Source organism: Papio anubis, chromosome 20, assembly GCF_008728515.1.
Source record: "Papio anubis isolate 15944 chromosome 20, Panubis1.0, whole genome shotgun sequence".
Lineage (NCBI taxonomy): Eukaryota > Metazoa > Chordata > Mammalia > Primates > Cercopithecidae > Papio > Papio anubis.
This window is the reverse complement of record NC_044995.1, coordinates 12090026-12106063: the sequence shown is the minus strand read 5'-3', so window position 1 is coordinate 12106063 and position 16038 is coordinate 12090026. Positions and strand designations below refer to the sequence as shown.

Genomic DNA, 16038 nt, shown 5'->3' with positions numbered 1-16038 from the left:
AACTTAGTAATAAAAAAAGATTGTGTCAGCACCATAAGGCAGGGTGGGAAAAAAGATAAATTTCAAAAAAAAAAAAAAAAAATTGTGACTGCCTCAGAGTCATATTCTGCGTCCTCTTGAAAGATAGTTGGGGATCAAAATTTTCCCTGCAGGTGAAGCCACAAGTGGCATACCTTGTAAACCCTTTTATGCGGAGGAATAAGTGTCCAAATAACAAGTATTTCACAGGATAGCAGTCAATGACCTGGCAGTGTAATCAACGGCAAGGAAGAATATGTTTGAGAAGATAGCTGACAAGGAGGTCTGAGATAATGACATGTGAATGGATATACGGGTAATTGTGCACACTGGGGAGATTTGTTATGGTATAAAAACCATCACCAGCCACTCTTGAATTGTGCTTTGACCACGATTTGTTTCACTTCCAGGCAAGCTCCTGCTTTTTGGACATTGTACTGGCTATTTCTTTTCCATAGCACATTTTCCCTGTGTTTACAAATCACTCTCTCTCTCTGCTCTGCTTAAATACATGCTCAAATATTATCTCCACTACAAGGACAACCCTGACCTATTTCCTATAGAAATTCTACCTACTTCACATGTTTGTTATTACTTGGTGCTGATATTCTGATATTTTCCATAGAATCTGTCTCTTAATAACTTAGTGTATGTTTTCCAATATTTTTTTTTATTTCCAGACCACATCTCTCAATTTGAATAAAGACTACTTGAGAATACATTTCTTTGTAGGTTGTTCACTGCTGTAAATACAAATCTAGAAGAGCCTGTGAACCAGATAAGATGTTGAGTAATGCTTTCCCTCAACTCTTCCACCTTTGTACTCTCTTTTTACTCTTTCCTTACAAGTTTATTTGTCACCATTCATATGAATGAAAAAATGTCACACTTTGTAGAAGAATTTAGGCCGGGTGTGGTGGTTCACACCTGTAATCCCAGCACTTTGGGAGGCCGAGGCGGGTGGATCACCTGAGGTCAGGAGTTCAAAACCAGCCTGGCCAACATGGCGAAACTCTTGTCTCCACTAAAAATACAAAAATTAGCCAGGCATGGTGGTGGGCGCCTGTAATACCAGCTACTCGGGGGGCTGAGGCAGGAGAATTGTTTGAACCTGGGAGGTGGAGGTTGCAGTGAGCCGAGATCGCGCCATTGCACTCCAGCCTGGGCGACAGAGCGAGACTTTGTCTCAAAAAAAAAAAAAAAAAAGAATTTCATGGGAGCCAAGATTCTAGCATAGCCAAGGGTTCAACTTACATGTTTCATGTCTTAGAACTGTTTCCTCTATCGACCTTTATTTTTTCTCATTTCACAGATAATTTTCTCTTTTAGGTATGATATCATTCTAAATGGATAACTCCAGTAATTAGTGTTAATAATTTTCTATAATTTTCTAACTTCAAAAAAATATTTTTTAGAGATTGTCTCCAATCCTCTTGGAGACACTGTCACTGCAATTACAGGCGGAAGAATAAAATTACCATCATTTCCCAGCAAGGAGATGAGGTCATGGAATCCCAAACCTTATTCTCAGAGTTCAGATGCCCATGCCAAAAACTGATGCTACTTTCCTAGTAGCAAATACCATTTGGTAAGTAACCACTATTTCTACATAATGTCATATTCTTCAAAAAGTAGACTATATCTTGGAGAATCCAGTAAGAAATGTTATATAAAAAATTGTAATTTAGAGGTTTGGAATACAAATACTCAGAAGGAACATACTATGAGGTACCCAGCAGCATAGACTACCTCATGCATTTGCTTTAGTGCCCCTAGAATCTCTATTTCATGTTTTCTCTTATAACCTATGTTTTCTCTTATTAGCCTCCATTTCATCCCTGACCAAATACTCTGAACTTCACACAATCACTCAAAGAGTTTATTTGCCTGTGAAGTGAAGAGCAATAAGACAAATTGTTTTACTCACAACTACTGAGTGGACATTTGGCATCTCTGTAGCAATTAATTGGAAATAAATATTTTTGCTTTTTAAAAAATCATGATTTCAAAATAGAATCTGTAGGGGTATTTTACTAAAGATTCTCAGACACCTGCAAGACCAAACATTCTAGTTTAGTTTAAGAAAAATATTTGTAAAAAGTTGTAAGTTACAAATAGATAATCCTGAACTCTGAGGCTATAATTGTTAGGCAGATTTGAAAGCATGTTTTTGTTTTGTTTTGTTTTTGATGGAGTTTTGCTCGTCGCCCAGGCTGGAGTGTAATGGCACAATCTCTGCTCACTGCAACCTCTGCCTCCCAGATTCAAGCGATTCGCCTGCCTAATGTATTTTTAGTAGACACAGGGTTTCACCATGTTGGCCAGGCTGGTCTGGAACTCCTGTCCTCAGATGATCCGCCTGCCTCCGCCTTCTGAAGGGCTGGGATTATAGGTGTGAGCCACTGCTGCTGGCTGAAAGTATCTTTTATAAAAAGTATATAGCAATGTAATTATCAGTATTTTGCTATGTCCTATGTTGAAGTAGCTCAGGTAATTCTGAATCAGTTTAAGTATTTAGTGTGTCATCTAGACATCATAAGATGGCTTATTCTGGCAAAATTTACTCTGGTCACATACACTCTCTGATAAATAGCTAGTTTCCTAAAGACTGTAATTTTCTTTTTCTTTTTTTTGAGACGGAGTCTTGCTCTGTCGCCCAGGCTGGAGTGCAGTGGCAGGATCTTGGCTCACTGCAAGCTCTGCCTCCCGGGTTCAAGCCATTGTCCTGCCTCAGCCTCCGAGTAGCTGGGACTACAGGCGCCCGCCACCATGCCCGGCTAATTTTTTGTTTTTTGTAGAGACGGGGTTTCACTGTGTTAACCAGGGTGGTCTCGATCTCCTGACCTCATGATCCACCCGCCTCAGACTCCCAAAGTGCTGAGATTACAGGCGTAAGCCACCACGCCTGGCCTAAATAATGTAATGTTCTTAAGTTAAATCTGAACTGTGCTCTGTACCAGAAAACCTTGAGCCTTTTTGAAAACTTGAAGTTTGTAAGAGGCTTAGTGTTAAGCGTAATTTTAGGATCTGCAGACTCCTAGTCTTTTTCTCCAATAAATACAATCTTTGTTAATCTCACAAGTTAATTTGGCATGCTTGTATATGGCTTAAATTTATTTTATACATTTTGATATTAATTTCATTTCTTTCCTTTTCATTAGTCTCTTATTGTGCTTTATCAACCTAATTGTTGTTGTTCTATTTTTTTTTCAATTTTTACAGTGCTAATTTACTACTGTTTTAAACAAATCTATGCATATGTGGCATATTATCCTCTCTGAATCACTTACTCTATAATTTAGACTGAGATCACTATTGTTAATTTTCTCAGGAACAATTTTATTCATTTTCAAATATACTAGGAACTCCATCACTAATCTGTTTGTGGTAATTGCTCAATTGTCTTCCACAGCTCTTGAAACCAATTCCAAAAGGCCGGGCATGGTGGTTCACGCCTGTAATTCCAGCACTTGGGGAGGTCGAGGCAGCCAGATCACCTGAGGTCAGAAGTTCAAGACCAGCCTGACCAACATGGAGAAACCCTGTCTCTACTAAAAATACAAAATTAGCTGGGCGTGGTGGCGCATGCCTGTGGAATCCCAGCGACTCGGAAGGCTGAGACAGAAGAATTGCTTGAACCCGGGAGGCGGAGGTTGCAGTGAGCTCAGATCATGCCATGGCACTCCAGCCTGGGCAACAAGGGTGAAACTCTGTCTTGAAAACAAAACAAAACAAAAAAACAAAAAAACAAAAAAACCCCACAAAATCCCATTTATGATTATGAAATTCAAAATGATCAAGGCTATTAATATATGTTATCCCACATACCAGAACTGTTGTTTTCAGTTCACCAATAAGTATTTCCCCTCCAAAATTTGATGTCTTTTATTATTATTTTTTGAGACAGTCTCCCTCTATAGCCCAGGCTAGAGTGCAGTAGTGCAATCTTGGCTCACTGCCACCTCTGCCTCCTGGGTTCAAGCGATTCTCCTGCCTTAGCTTCCTGAGTAACTGGGATTACAGGTGTGCGCCTCCACACTGAGCTAAAGTCTCCAATCTCATCTAAATTATCTAAGTCCGGTACGGATGGGGCTCTAGGTATAATCTCATCTTGGGGCACAATTCTTGTGTTGTTGGGGGGGCTCACTGGACATTGTTGGTGAGACCCCAGACCCAGCCAGTATCCAGGTTCTTAACACCATCGAAGAATTCAGTGACGAGTCACAATGAAGCAAAGGCAAGGAGCTTTTATTGTGAAGCAAAAGTATACACAAGAGAGAAGTGTGGGAGTGCTCCTGAGAGCAAGTCATGCAAAATGAAGTTTGGGTTTCTAATTGTATGGGTGTTCCTCTAATCGGGGTAATCATTAGGTATTCTGGGAAAGGAGGGAATTTCAGGGACCCCCGATTACCACCCCTCCTCCCTTAGTTGCATTTGACTGGAAGAGTCATGGACATGTCACCCTGACTGGGGTTCTGGCAGTTTTCTCTTTCGTTTTGGGTTTTCTATTATCCCATGCTTTCTTTGCCTAGTTCCTGTTTTAGCTGTTGTTTGGGTTTTTTCTTTTTTTTTCAGCCGCACCAAAACCAGGGTGTTGAGATTTTCCATCCTCCTGTGACCACCCAGTGCTATTCCTGTCTCGTCTGGATCCGTAAAACTAGAAAACTAGTTATCTGCTCCCAAACAAAAGGGTGGGAATGCATTGTTTCAAAAAGGGAGGAAATGGAAAGGGGGAAAACAAACAAATGGAACCACCAATCCCAAGAAAATTTGAAATCTACTTTGGCAAATGCCACTGGGAGTCAAGACATGGGAATATCACGTGGTTCAGGACTCTGCCCAATGGACTCTCCTCTGTTCTGAGTCATCCTTCCTTTCTCATGAAAGGTAGCAAGGGCTTGCACCTGTTTCTGCAGCCAGTCCCATATATAGAATATTACACCCTTTAACTTCACACTTTACATGTCTACACCCTTTAACTTCATACTTTCAAGGTTCCTTTAGACCCAAGGTGAGCATTTTCACTTGTATAAAATTTTCAAGAATTTTGTGAGTCTCCTGTATGTCACTGAAATTCACACCATTAGAAAAGAGGTTTATGCAGATTATTCCCCCTAGGGAATCCCCTATCTATATTTTTGGCTTTTGCTGAGATGACTGATAAATAGTTTAAACTTCTTACAAATTGTTTGTATTGAGGGGATCTACAAGTCATGTTTCATCTCTTCAAAGAAATGAGTGTTCTAATGTATGTTTTGATCTCGGTAATAGCAAACATCCTTGCCTATCTCTCTAAAACATGCTTTCCTGACAATGAATCTCTTAATTTCAATTTTTTTTTTTTTTTTTTCCAATTCAGATGAGCTGAGAATTTCCCAAATCATCAAATCTTGGGTCTTTTCTGTTTCACAATTCTTCCCTGTATGTATCTCTTTTCCAATATATTTTACTATAATCAGTAAGAAACATGGCCACACCTTCAAAACCTCTGCTTAAAAATGTTCTCAGCTGGCCGGGCGCGGTGGCTCAAGCCTGTAATCCCAGCACTTTGGGAGGCCGAGACGGGAGGATCACGAGGTCAGGAGATCGAGACCATCCTGGCTAACACGGTGAAACCCCGTCTCTACTAAAAAATACAAAAAAATAGCCGGGCGAGGTGGCAGGCACCTATAGTCCCAGCTACTCAGGAGGCTGAGGCAGGAGAACGGCGTAAACCCGGGAGGTGGAGCTTGCAGTGAGCTGAGATTCGGCCACTGCACTCCAGCCTGGGCGACAGAGCGAGACTCCATCTCAAAAAAAAAAAAAAAAAAATGTTCTCAGCTGAGTGTTCATATAAAGACTCATGCATCAATATTTGCAGCAGCTTTTTAGTATTTAAAAATGGGGTGTGGAGTGCAGACACCAATCAAGATAAATGGATAAACTGTGGTATATCCATACAGAATATGACTCAGTAATTTTAAAATGGGCTATTCATACATACCATGGACAAATTTCAAATTCTGTTGCATGAAGACAACAAACAAAATTAACACTTTATAGACAGACTTACATAAAATTCTAGAAAAGACAAATTTACCTATAGTGAAAACTACTCAATGGTTGCCTAGGGATTTTGGGGGAAGGAGAGCACTGAGATAAAGGTTAAGGGCCTGAGGTTAACTTTGGGGTGACAGATCTGTCCGACACCACTGATAGGGTGATAGTTTCAAGTGTGTGTGTGTGTATCAAGACTTACTGGTACACTTTAAATACGTGCAATATATTGCATGTTGATTACACCTCAGTGAACCTATAAAAAGTTATCCCTTTAAAAAATCTGGGTGTCCCACTTCTATTGGAAATTGGACAACTGGACATCATTAAGAGTGACTCTACATCACTACGGTGACTCTTATCACTCCAAATACCTTGGGAAGACAATCTCTTCCTCAGTAGTAAGAAAAACTGGCAAACAATGAGGACCATTGCCAACAGAGTCACCAGAAACCCCAGCTGGTCACAAAAGCTACTTCTTTGGACCACCACACCTCTTTACTCCCAGGGTTACTGCCTGTGCAGCAAAGACATTAGGTAAAGAGCCCAGGGAGGCAGAGGAATCTAGGAAAACTACATTCGTTGCTGCACCAGTGATCTTGACCTAACAGTAACACGGCCCTGGAGATCCTGAGATTTCTGGATACCTGATCCCATCCAGCCTCAGTGCCTGGACTGTCTGTGGATGTGTTTTTACAATGTGTACTTCCCCTCTAGTTCGCCGCAATCTCCCCAATCCCAATTATCCACACCCAATATTTATCAATTTTGTTTCCCTACTGGATGTTTTAGATCTTACCAACAGTGGCCTGTGTACCAGATTCAGGCCTTCAGGGAATATGGCCACCCGGCAGGTCCTGAGGAACAGCTTTCCCTCAACAGTGTTGGGGAACAAGGGACATATACTGGAAACAAGACACTCAATCCATGCTGTTTCAAAACACTGCAGGCTGTCACAGCAGCGGCACCCTCCTCAAGGTGAAATATGGGCTCTCAAATAATCCAGACAAATCAGGTCTACACAAGATCTGAATTCTTACTTAACAAGCTTTGTCAGCTATGGAAGTTAACATCAAAACTGAACTAAGAACTGTTCTCCCTCAACCCACTGTCCCATTTGAGGCAAAGCTGGAGGTGCCCCACAAAGGCTGTCTTCAGTTTGGCAGAGTCTGTTTTCAATCCACTCCAGACAGTAAGAACCCCCAAGATTAAAAGTGGCTTAAATTGTAAAGCCTTTATTATCACAAACCAGAGCAACATGAGGCAAGTACTTTCCCAGGCCAGGTGACTCGGAGGCTGGAAAAACTCAATACAAGTATGTGAGACCAAGAATATCCATGAAGAAAGTAAACCTTCTGTATAAGCCACCAGCAGATACAGCTCAGACCCTCGTGGCTAAAGATGGATCATGTCCATACCTATACCTGTCATACAGAACGGAATGAGGACCCCCAATGAACTCAGGCATCTCATGATTTTCTCCAGGGACTGGAGAATACAAAACCCTGCGTTCCCCAATGCTGGGGTATCTAAGCTGGTAGAGTTAAGATGGTTTCGGCCACAGGCATTGACAGCGACAAAACTCTGGCAAAAAACCTGAGCAGGTCAGAAAGTGCAACATATCCCTCGAAGCTTCCTACATACCTGGCACCATAAGGAATCTCCTTTGTGTCAATGTTCAGATATATGAAATTCAACATCTGATTGATGAGTCCTGTTGTATTCAAAGCACTCCTAAAGCCTGCCTGCAGTGTGAACTTTCTGGTGCCGATTGAGGTGGGAGCTTAAGCTGTAGGCCTTCCCACATTCACTGCACTCATATGGCCTTTCTCCAGTGTGAACTCTTTGGTGTCGAACAAGGTGGGAGGTTCTGATAAAGTCTTTCCCACATTTACTGCACACAAAAGGCCTTTCACCAGTGTGAACCCTCTGGTGTGCAATAAAGTCAGAACTTCGACTAAAGAATTTCCCGCATTCAATGCACTCAAAAGGCTTTGACTCAGTGTGAATTCTCTGATGTTTAATGAGGGTGTATTTGTGGCCAAAGGATTTCCCACAATCACTGCAATCGTAAGGATTTTCTCCAGTGTGAATACTCTCATGCTGAACAAGTGTAGATTTGTGTCTGAATACTTTCCCACAATCACTGCACTTATAAGGCCTTGCTCCATTGTGAACTCTCTGGTGTACAATTAGATTGGAGTGATGGCTAAAATATTTCCCACATTCATTGCACTTATAAGGCATTTCTCCAGTGTGGATTCTCTTGTGCTGAGTAAGGTTGTCTTTTCGACTGAAGGTTTTTCCACATTCGCTGCATTCGTAAGGCCTTTCTCCAGTATGAATTCTCTGATGCTGGACAAGTGTAGCTTTGCGGCTGAAGGCTTTCCCACATTCACTGCACTCGTAAGGCTTCTCTCCACTATGAATTCTCTGGTGCTGGACAAGTGTGTCTTTGCGGCTGAAAGCTTTCCCACATTCACTGCACTTGTAATGCATTTGTTCACCGTGAAATGCATCCCCACTCTCAGTGCTCCTGTGTGTCTTCCTCTTACTGCGGATGGCCCTTTGTTGGCAGCCACCCAAAGTAGCCTGGAAGTTCTTCTGCTCCTCCTTACACGTAAAGGGTTTCTCTGATGGGTGAGGTTCTTTGCTAACTGTGCAGTTCTTCACAATCGAGGCCTCACCTTCATCCCTTCTTAAGGGTTTCTCTATACTGTAACACTTCTGGTGTTGATGAAGGTTTGCCCTGAACCAGAATTGTCTCCCACATGCCCCACATGTGTGAAGTTTCAGTCCATGGTGTGTACCCTGGTGTTCATCCAGGTGCAAAATATCTTTCAAGATGGGGCCACATATGTCACAAGGGTAAGCTGTCTGTGTGGGCAAACCTGCCTTGGAAGTATTAACATGTGACACTGCTATAGAAATGCTCTGTTCAGAAGATGACTCTTCATCCTTCACTCCATGCCAACAACCTGAAGGCAGAAAAATACTATTGATGTACATGCTGACTTTGGTGGGTGGGGCAACTCCATCACAAATGTGTGTCTGTTGTACCCAGGACTGAGTACCTAAGTTTCCTGGTGGAACAGAGCTAGGATCAGGTTGAAGAAAAGGCTGCTGTACAGTACTGGAATCTAAAAGTCACAAAATGGAGATGGCCTCACAAGAAACAAAGACACGAGGATGGGGTGTAGTACAAGGTCTCCAACTTCATCCTCTGCAATAACTCTTAGCAGGACCTCGGCTGACTGTGGGTGACAGGTGAGTGCTATGCCGAAATGTGTGTCCAGGCCCAGGAAAATGTGATTAAAAACAAGTAACGTGTTCAGGGACTATTTAAGGATATGCACACATCTTATGATACATCAGTGTAAGTGTAGTCCAATATTGGAAAGCACTGCAGAGAGAGAGCTATTGCTCTACTGAGAGCCCCTCTGGTAGAGAATGGGAGAAGACAGCCCTGGGTCAGAAGTCAGATTAGAAATGACAAGAGTGTACAGAATGGGGATAAAAAGGTAGAACTGGCCGGGCGCGGTGGCTCAAGCCTGTAATCCCAGCACTTTGGGAGGCCGAGACGGGCGGATCACGAGGTCAGGAGATCGAGACCATCCTGGCTGACACGGTGAAACCCCGTCTCTACTAAAAAATACAAAAAAACTAGCCGGGCGAGGTGGCGGGCGCCTGTAGTCCCAGCTACCCGGGAGGCTGAGGCAGGAGAATGGCATGAACCCGGGAGGCGGAGCTTGCAGTGAGCCAAGATCACGCCACTGCACTCCAGCCTGGGTGGCAGAGCGAGACTCTGTCTCAAAAAAAAAAAAAAAAAAAAAAAGGTAGAACTAAGTTAGGGCCTCTAGCCTTGACACTTGTGATGGGCACAACATAGGTTTCTGGAACTACAGGAACCCAGCCCTGAGGTTATGGCATCCCTCAGCTCCCACTCACCAGGGCCTGTCCAAGCCCCTCCTGCTGTGACTAGAGTCATGCCCTCTCAGGCACCCAGGGTTCTCTCTCGTTACAATTCAGCAACCACAAAGGATCTGGAAGATACAAAGCATAGGGGAAAGATGAAACAGACTGAGTGTGAAAGCACTAGCCCACAGTAGCCCACCCATGCAAAACTGCAAGGAAACAAATACTACAAAATGAACCTCAGAAGATTGTGCTGCAGGAACAGTGCAAGGGCTCCACAAGTGGTGACCACAATTTGACACAGGCAGACTCGAGGCAATTACAATTAGAGGAAGCGGGTAGAGCCCGGAGTCCGGAGATGTCATGATTGTGGACAGTCACCTGGCCAGGGAGAGGCCAAGCAGGATTCACTGGGTCACCTTAGGACTCCTGACCCCCAAACCCTTCCTGGCAAGGCTTCAGGGCAGCAGGAGTTAAGGAACACAGGGAAGAGAGGAGGCAATGCATCTAGCTGAGCCTTGGCACCCAGGGGACCTAGGTGAGGGAATCAGAAGACAGCAGTGCCCATGCTCTAGCTATGGAAAGGAAAGAGCAACCCCTAGGGCAAAAAGGAAGAGTAGGGCCCAGTCCAGAAAAATGGGATACTGGGGCCCCACCCAGGGAGACTATAAATGCAAAGCACAGAAGCCATTATTTCATAATAGAAGAGTCTCTGAGCCTCATCCAGCAGCTCCCATTCCTCCTAAGTACACAAATAAATCTTTGAAGGTCACACAGCCCTGTGTGAGATGGACAACTGAGCTTAAGAGCAGCCTCTCTCTCTGGGACTCCTTGTCACATCTAACTCAAATGAGATAACAGGCCTTGGTGTGACTGAGCTCAGCACTGTCTCAGAAACCCTCAGTACCAAAGCTCTGGGCTCAATAATTTACACTCCATCTCCATGTGCACATCACCCTTTTGGCCATACCTCCTTTACATCTATGACACCCACAACACAGGGACCTCCACGGCTTCCCTACATGCAAATCTGCACACAGCATCCAGAGAATGCTTGGATAAAGCATCCAGGATAACATCTGGTCCTGATCAATGGACACACTGCCATGGGTTGCCCTGAATCCAGTTATTAAACTCCCCCCCTCCTGGCTCTATTTCACGGGTCAATTAGCAATCCAGAACCATGTGCAGATCTCAGATAAACTCAGCCCTTTTCTGCTTTGCTGCTGTACTACTGAGGTCAGTCACAGGCTTCTTCTCAACACTTAACTCATTCAAAACCCACACTCACTGGGCACCTACCCCAAGCACACTGATTCTGCCTACTGTCCCAATCTGTCTCTGGGCTAATTCACTAGCTTGACTGAAACTCCACAGGTCCCACCAAAGGTCACCAGGGAAGCCTGAGGAGCACATAAAGAGCTGAATAAGCACGGCTTTGGCCTCACTGTCACCTCCCTTCTATTACTACAGTAGTTCACCTCACACCCACTCTCTCTCTGGAACACTTTGCCACCTGGCCTGGGACCCTATTATTCTCCTTCCTCCCAAGGACACTTCCTTCCCTCTTCTATCCTCTAAGATGGCCCCTACCTCCACCCTGCTGTGCCTGTCCTTACAGTGTGCTGATGGCACTGTCACCATGACCTAAAGATTCTCTCTCTAAATTGGTAGCAAGCCTCAATCCTGATCCACATGCTGGGCAGCCACCTTGTGGATAGCTCCAACCTGAATCCCTTCTCCGAACTTCAGATCTCTGTGTCCAGCTGTCTACTTGACACCTCCACGCAAGTGTCTTTGGAACACGGTAGATTCCACATAGCCAAACTGCACTACTGATATTACCTCTGAAAGGTACTCCTACCACCAACTTTGTCACCTCAGTTGATGGCATATTTATATCTTCTCAGACGAAAACATCCAGGGTCATCCTTCACCCCTCCCCTTTTCTTTCTCATCCTCCACATCAGAAAATCTGGTTGGTCCCATTTTAAGAAAAATGATTCCGAATCCATCCACATCTCCAACCTCTACAGCCACCACTGTGGTCCAATCTGAACTGTTGCATTAAGCTCCTCAGTGGTATTCCTTCCTTCATCCTCACTCCCACAGTCTTTTCTTCACTGTACAGTCAGAGAAAGTTAGTTAAGACCAAAGTCAGATCACTCCCTCCTAGCTCCCAACCTGCAGTGGCTCCCAATTCTCTCAGTAAAGAAACCCAGATCCTCAGGCTGCCATTTCTGGGCCGAACCCTGTCCCTGCTGTCTGATCCCACTAGACATAATGGAGACCTGAGGTTCCCCAAACACTCCTAGTTTAGCCTCAAGTGAAGTATATGCACATGCTGGTTCCTGTGCCTGAGATAATGTTCCACACTTCATCCCACTGCTTGCCAGAAATGGAAACTCCACATAACTCCAAAACAGAATTTACAACACAGAGCTTTGGGTGACTGCAGGACCTCCTCAAACAGTAGGTAGAAGGGACACTGAAGAGTCCCAGAACACTATCATTCTTCATACTGAGTTGCTGAGATAATCGGGGTGTGTCAGGCTAAGTGAGGGCGTGAGACAATCTGCACTCATCTAGGTAGGAATCACAAGTTTCTGCCACCATGGCAACCTCACAAGAAGAGGGAAGCTAGGAGTGGCAGGTTCCCACAGTGGGATCTCATGGAATGAACTGTTTCCCTAAGCTCTGTCTACCCTGCCCTTTGGCAGGAATGATTTTGGGTTACCTCTCTAACTTCAGATACTCAGATCTCAGTGCTGGCTCCTACCAGCTGTGTGAATATAAACAAAGACCAGTGTCTGAGTGTCCTCACCTTAAAAGTGGGGATAAAAATAGCACCTACCTCATAGGACTATTGTTTGTATCAGGATTGTCTGTATATCTCAAGTGCCTTTAAAACAGCTACTACTATCCATGCAAATGAACTGATGAGTTTTTAAAAAATTAGGTCTGTTTTGCCTGCTTTAAAAGTTTTTAAGAAAATTTGGTAAGATTTTCCATTGTAATAACATACTTCAAGGCAAATTAATATTTTGACCAATCATTAAGTGCTAGTATAAACTTATCTTCCTTTGTATATGCATTTTTTAGCTCCCTACTTCTGTGTACTTGCAACTGTCTCTGTGTACTTACACTAGTCCTTGCACTAAACCAGCCTACCTGATACATATTCCTCTGAAGGGGAGCTGCAGTGATCCTTCATTAGAGATGTTCATCAATTCTGCTTACCTGAGGGTTTGGGTAACTGAGGCACCAGTGCACTGGTTGGGGATGGAACTGCTCCACAGGCAGCGCCCATGAAGGCACGCTGAGCCTGTAGGGTGTCAAATCTACTGCATCCCTCACCTTGGTCTCCAGTGCAGGCCAGGCTACATATGCTCTACAGCCCTCTCCTCTTGCTGACACTATAAGATACAATAAAATTCTCTTCAAAGGTTTACCGTTAACTTTCTTGTTCTTTGTTCTCAAACCTAATTTTCTTGTTCTCCATGCCTCCTTGCCCCTAGTTACTGTAAACAACCTTCCCGTCAACACTAATCATTAATTCACATCTGTTCCTTTATTCACTTTGCACCCATTCCCCCCGCCAAAACCACACGTCCCACACAACCCACATGTCCCACCACTGTAACTCACCTTCCCCTTCCCTCTTCCTTATTTGGGAAAATATACCCAATTGGGTCAGCTTAGATTGTGCGGTTCGACCCCAGTCCATGGGGGAGTGACACAGAGGAAGGTAGGGACTACGGGTTAGAGATAAAACCCCCTTCCCTCCTTTGCTCAGTGTGCTCTTGTGATCTTGATTAACGCAGGCAGCACACTTACGCAGAAGTAAAATGCCTTGCTGAGAAAACTTTTGCCTGAGTGCTGGTTTCACTTTGCAGCACCGAGCATTTACTTCCAACACCACCATCTAGAATCTTTTCACATGCCAGGACCCCTCCTTTCTGGAAGGAATCTTAAGTGTCCACCCCTTCATCTCTGGCCTTCCACCCTAACCCTACCTCTCACTTCCAGAGGAGCCACGCGTAGATAATATCTTTAATATTCCAACCTCTAAACCTGATCCACTACAGGCTTTACTTTTTTTTTTTTTTTTTTTTTTTTTGAGGGGCAGTCTGGCTCTGTCATAGGCTGGAGTGCAGTGGCGGATCTCAGCTCACTGCAAGCTCCGCCTCCCGGGTTCGCCATTCTCCTGCCTCAGCCTCGAGTAGCTGGGACTACAAGCCCGCCCGCCCTCGCCCGACTAGTTTTTTTTTTTGTATTTTAGTAGAGACGGGGTTTCACCGTGTTAGCCAGGATGGTCTCGATCTCCTGACCTCCTGATCCACCCGCCTCGGCCTCCCAAAGTGCTGGGATTACAGGCTTGAGCCACCGCGCCCGGCCCAGGCTTTACTCTTATGCCTCACGCATTGAAGGTCTCTAACACAACTCCCTCTCCAGAACTCCAGACCTGCATGTTCAGCTACCCATGTGAACCTCCAACGCAGAACACCTTAGATTTACCAAGTCCAAAACCCAATTCCTGATCCCCCTGAAAAGTGCTCCCTGCTGTGACTTACCAATTTCCATTCTTTCACATGTTCACGAAGGAAAACAGACCAAAAAAAACCCTGGAGAGCCCTCTCCTCCCTACATTCACTCACCACCACATCTGATGCAGCAGGAAACCCCGTTGGTTCCATCTTTAAAAATCTATCCAGAATCTCACGACTTCCTCACCCAAATCCCTCCTGCCACTGCTGTGGCCCAGCTACCACGGCAACACTTCTGGAGATTGCTGCAGGGGCCTCCTCAAAGGTCTCCCTGCTCTGCCTCCATCTTCATCGTTTCTACCTCACTTTAGTCTGTTTCCTCCTCAGCAAACATTGAAATACTTTAAAAATCCTTTATCAAATCCCTTCCCTCCACCCTTCAAAACCCGCCATGGCTCCTATCGTCCTCGCAATGAAGATCCAACTTCTCCCCGCGACACTGCAGGCGTGACTACCGCTCACACACGCTCCCGACTGCTACGGGCTCAGTCCAGCTCCAAGCCTGTGCGCAGGCTGCCCCTCTGCCCGTCACACTCGCCCCCACCTTACATGCCAGATTTAGAAACGAGGTCCCACCCACCAGCTCCCCGCTGCCCTGGACACTGGGGCCTGCGCAGCAGGGACTCAGACAGGCGCTCCTCATTCGGAACTTCAGGATTCTGGGCGGGCGAAAGTCTGGGGAACGCAGCACCCACCTGCGCCGGACTCAACACCGCGGCCGCCGCCATCATAGTTCATAGACCTCACAGAGCCGCGAGGGGTGTCCCAGGTCGCGGGACCCTGGCACCGCGGTCGCTCGTCCCCGGGGGTGGAGGCGGGGTCTTCGCTGGCGAGCCACTCTGCAGGACAAACAAGCACTCCTCCCGCACCCTCCCGCTTCCGTCACCTCGGAACTGCCCAGCAACCCCGGGCTTTTGCTCCGATGGTTCCACCTAAGAGCCGACAAGATGTCCGCCGCGAGGAAGATGCCGGAAGTCACGCCCAGAGAGCTTCCGTCCGCAGGGAAACGTCCCTAAGAGTGCCGCCGACGCGCAGCGCAGAGGTTTCTGGGCAATGTAGTTCTCATGTGCACGTGGCTGTGGCGACTCCCCTGCACGCTGGGCAAAGACCAAATGGTACTGCGAGGGGCGCTGAGAAATTATGCCTTGAGACTCGGAGGGCAGAGCGTGGCTTCGCTCCTCTTAAAGGACCCTCAACCAGGTCTTGTGTAATGAAGTCTTCAGGGATCCCCGAAATATTGGGATATAGTCTTACATATGTTCCCGAAAGTCACACCACCAAATGGACACACGACATCCAATGTCACTCTGAGTCCACTCAAATTTCCTTCATTTAAAAAAATATGTGTACTGTAGAGGGAAGCTTTGAGTCAGTTTTGTGAGCCTCGGTTGGGTCAGGGTTAACAGAGAATTGTCCCCAGGCAGGGCCATGGAGTGGAAGAATGGTCTCCAGACAGTGGCTGTGGAGGGATGCTGGAGCTCCCTGAGGCAAGTGGACTAATATAGAGCTCTTCCTCTGGTTT

The 16038-nt window shown here is 45.4% G+C and overlaps 1 protein-coding gene across 3 annotated transcripts; it reads right to left on the bottom strand.

The window, feature by feature from the left end:
• Window positions 1-7072: 7072 nt before the first annotated feature.
• On the bottom strand, window positions 7073-15802 carry ZNF134 (zinc finger protein 134). 3 transcript variants are annotated; one of them, XM_021931502.2, is made up of 3 exons: window positions 15212-15802; window positions 10003-10097; window positions 7073-9032 (listed from the first exon to the last, which is right to left on the bottom strand). In XM_021931502.2, the coding sequence occupies exons 2-3, from the start codon at window positions 10040-10042 to the stop codon at window positions 7789-7791; spliced, it is 1284 nt and encodes a 427-aa protein (XP_021787194.2). In that variant the 5' UTR covers window positions 10043-10097; window positions 15212-15802; the 3' UTR covers window positions 7073-7788. The 3 variants fall into 3 exon arrangements, with proteins under 3 accessions (XP_021787194.2, XP_021787195.2, XP_009193728.3); XM_021931503.2 differs by lacking the exon at window positions 15212-15802 and adding an exon at window positions 15097-15115; XM_009195464.4 differs by lacking the exon at window positions 15212-15802 and adding an exon at window positions 10209-14002.
• Between the last annotated feature and the right edge of the window lie 236 nt (window positions 15803-16038).

Bases quoted from the DNA above. Each gene is read 5' to 3' on its own strand.
- ZNF134 (XM_021931502.2), bottom strand. From the start codon at position 10,042: ATGACTCTAGTCACAGCAGGAGGGGCTTGGACAGGCCCTG. The intron at 9,033-10,002 runs GTGAGTGGGAGC...TTCTGCCTTCAG, and splicing joins AGGGGCTTGGACAGGCCCTG to GTTGTTGGCATGGAGTGAAG.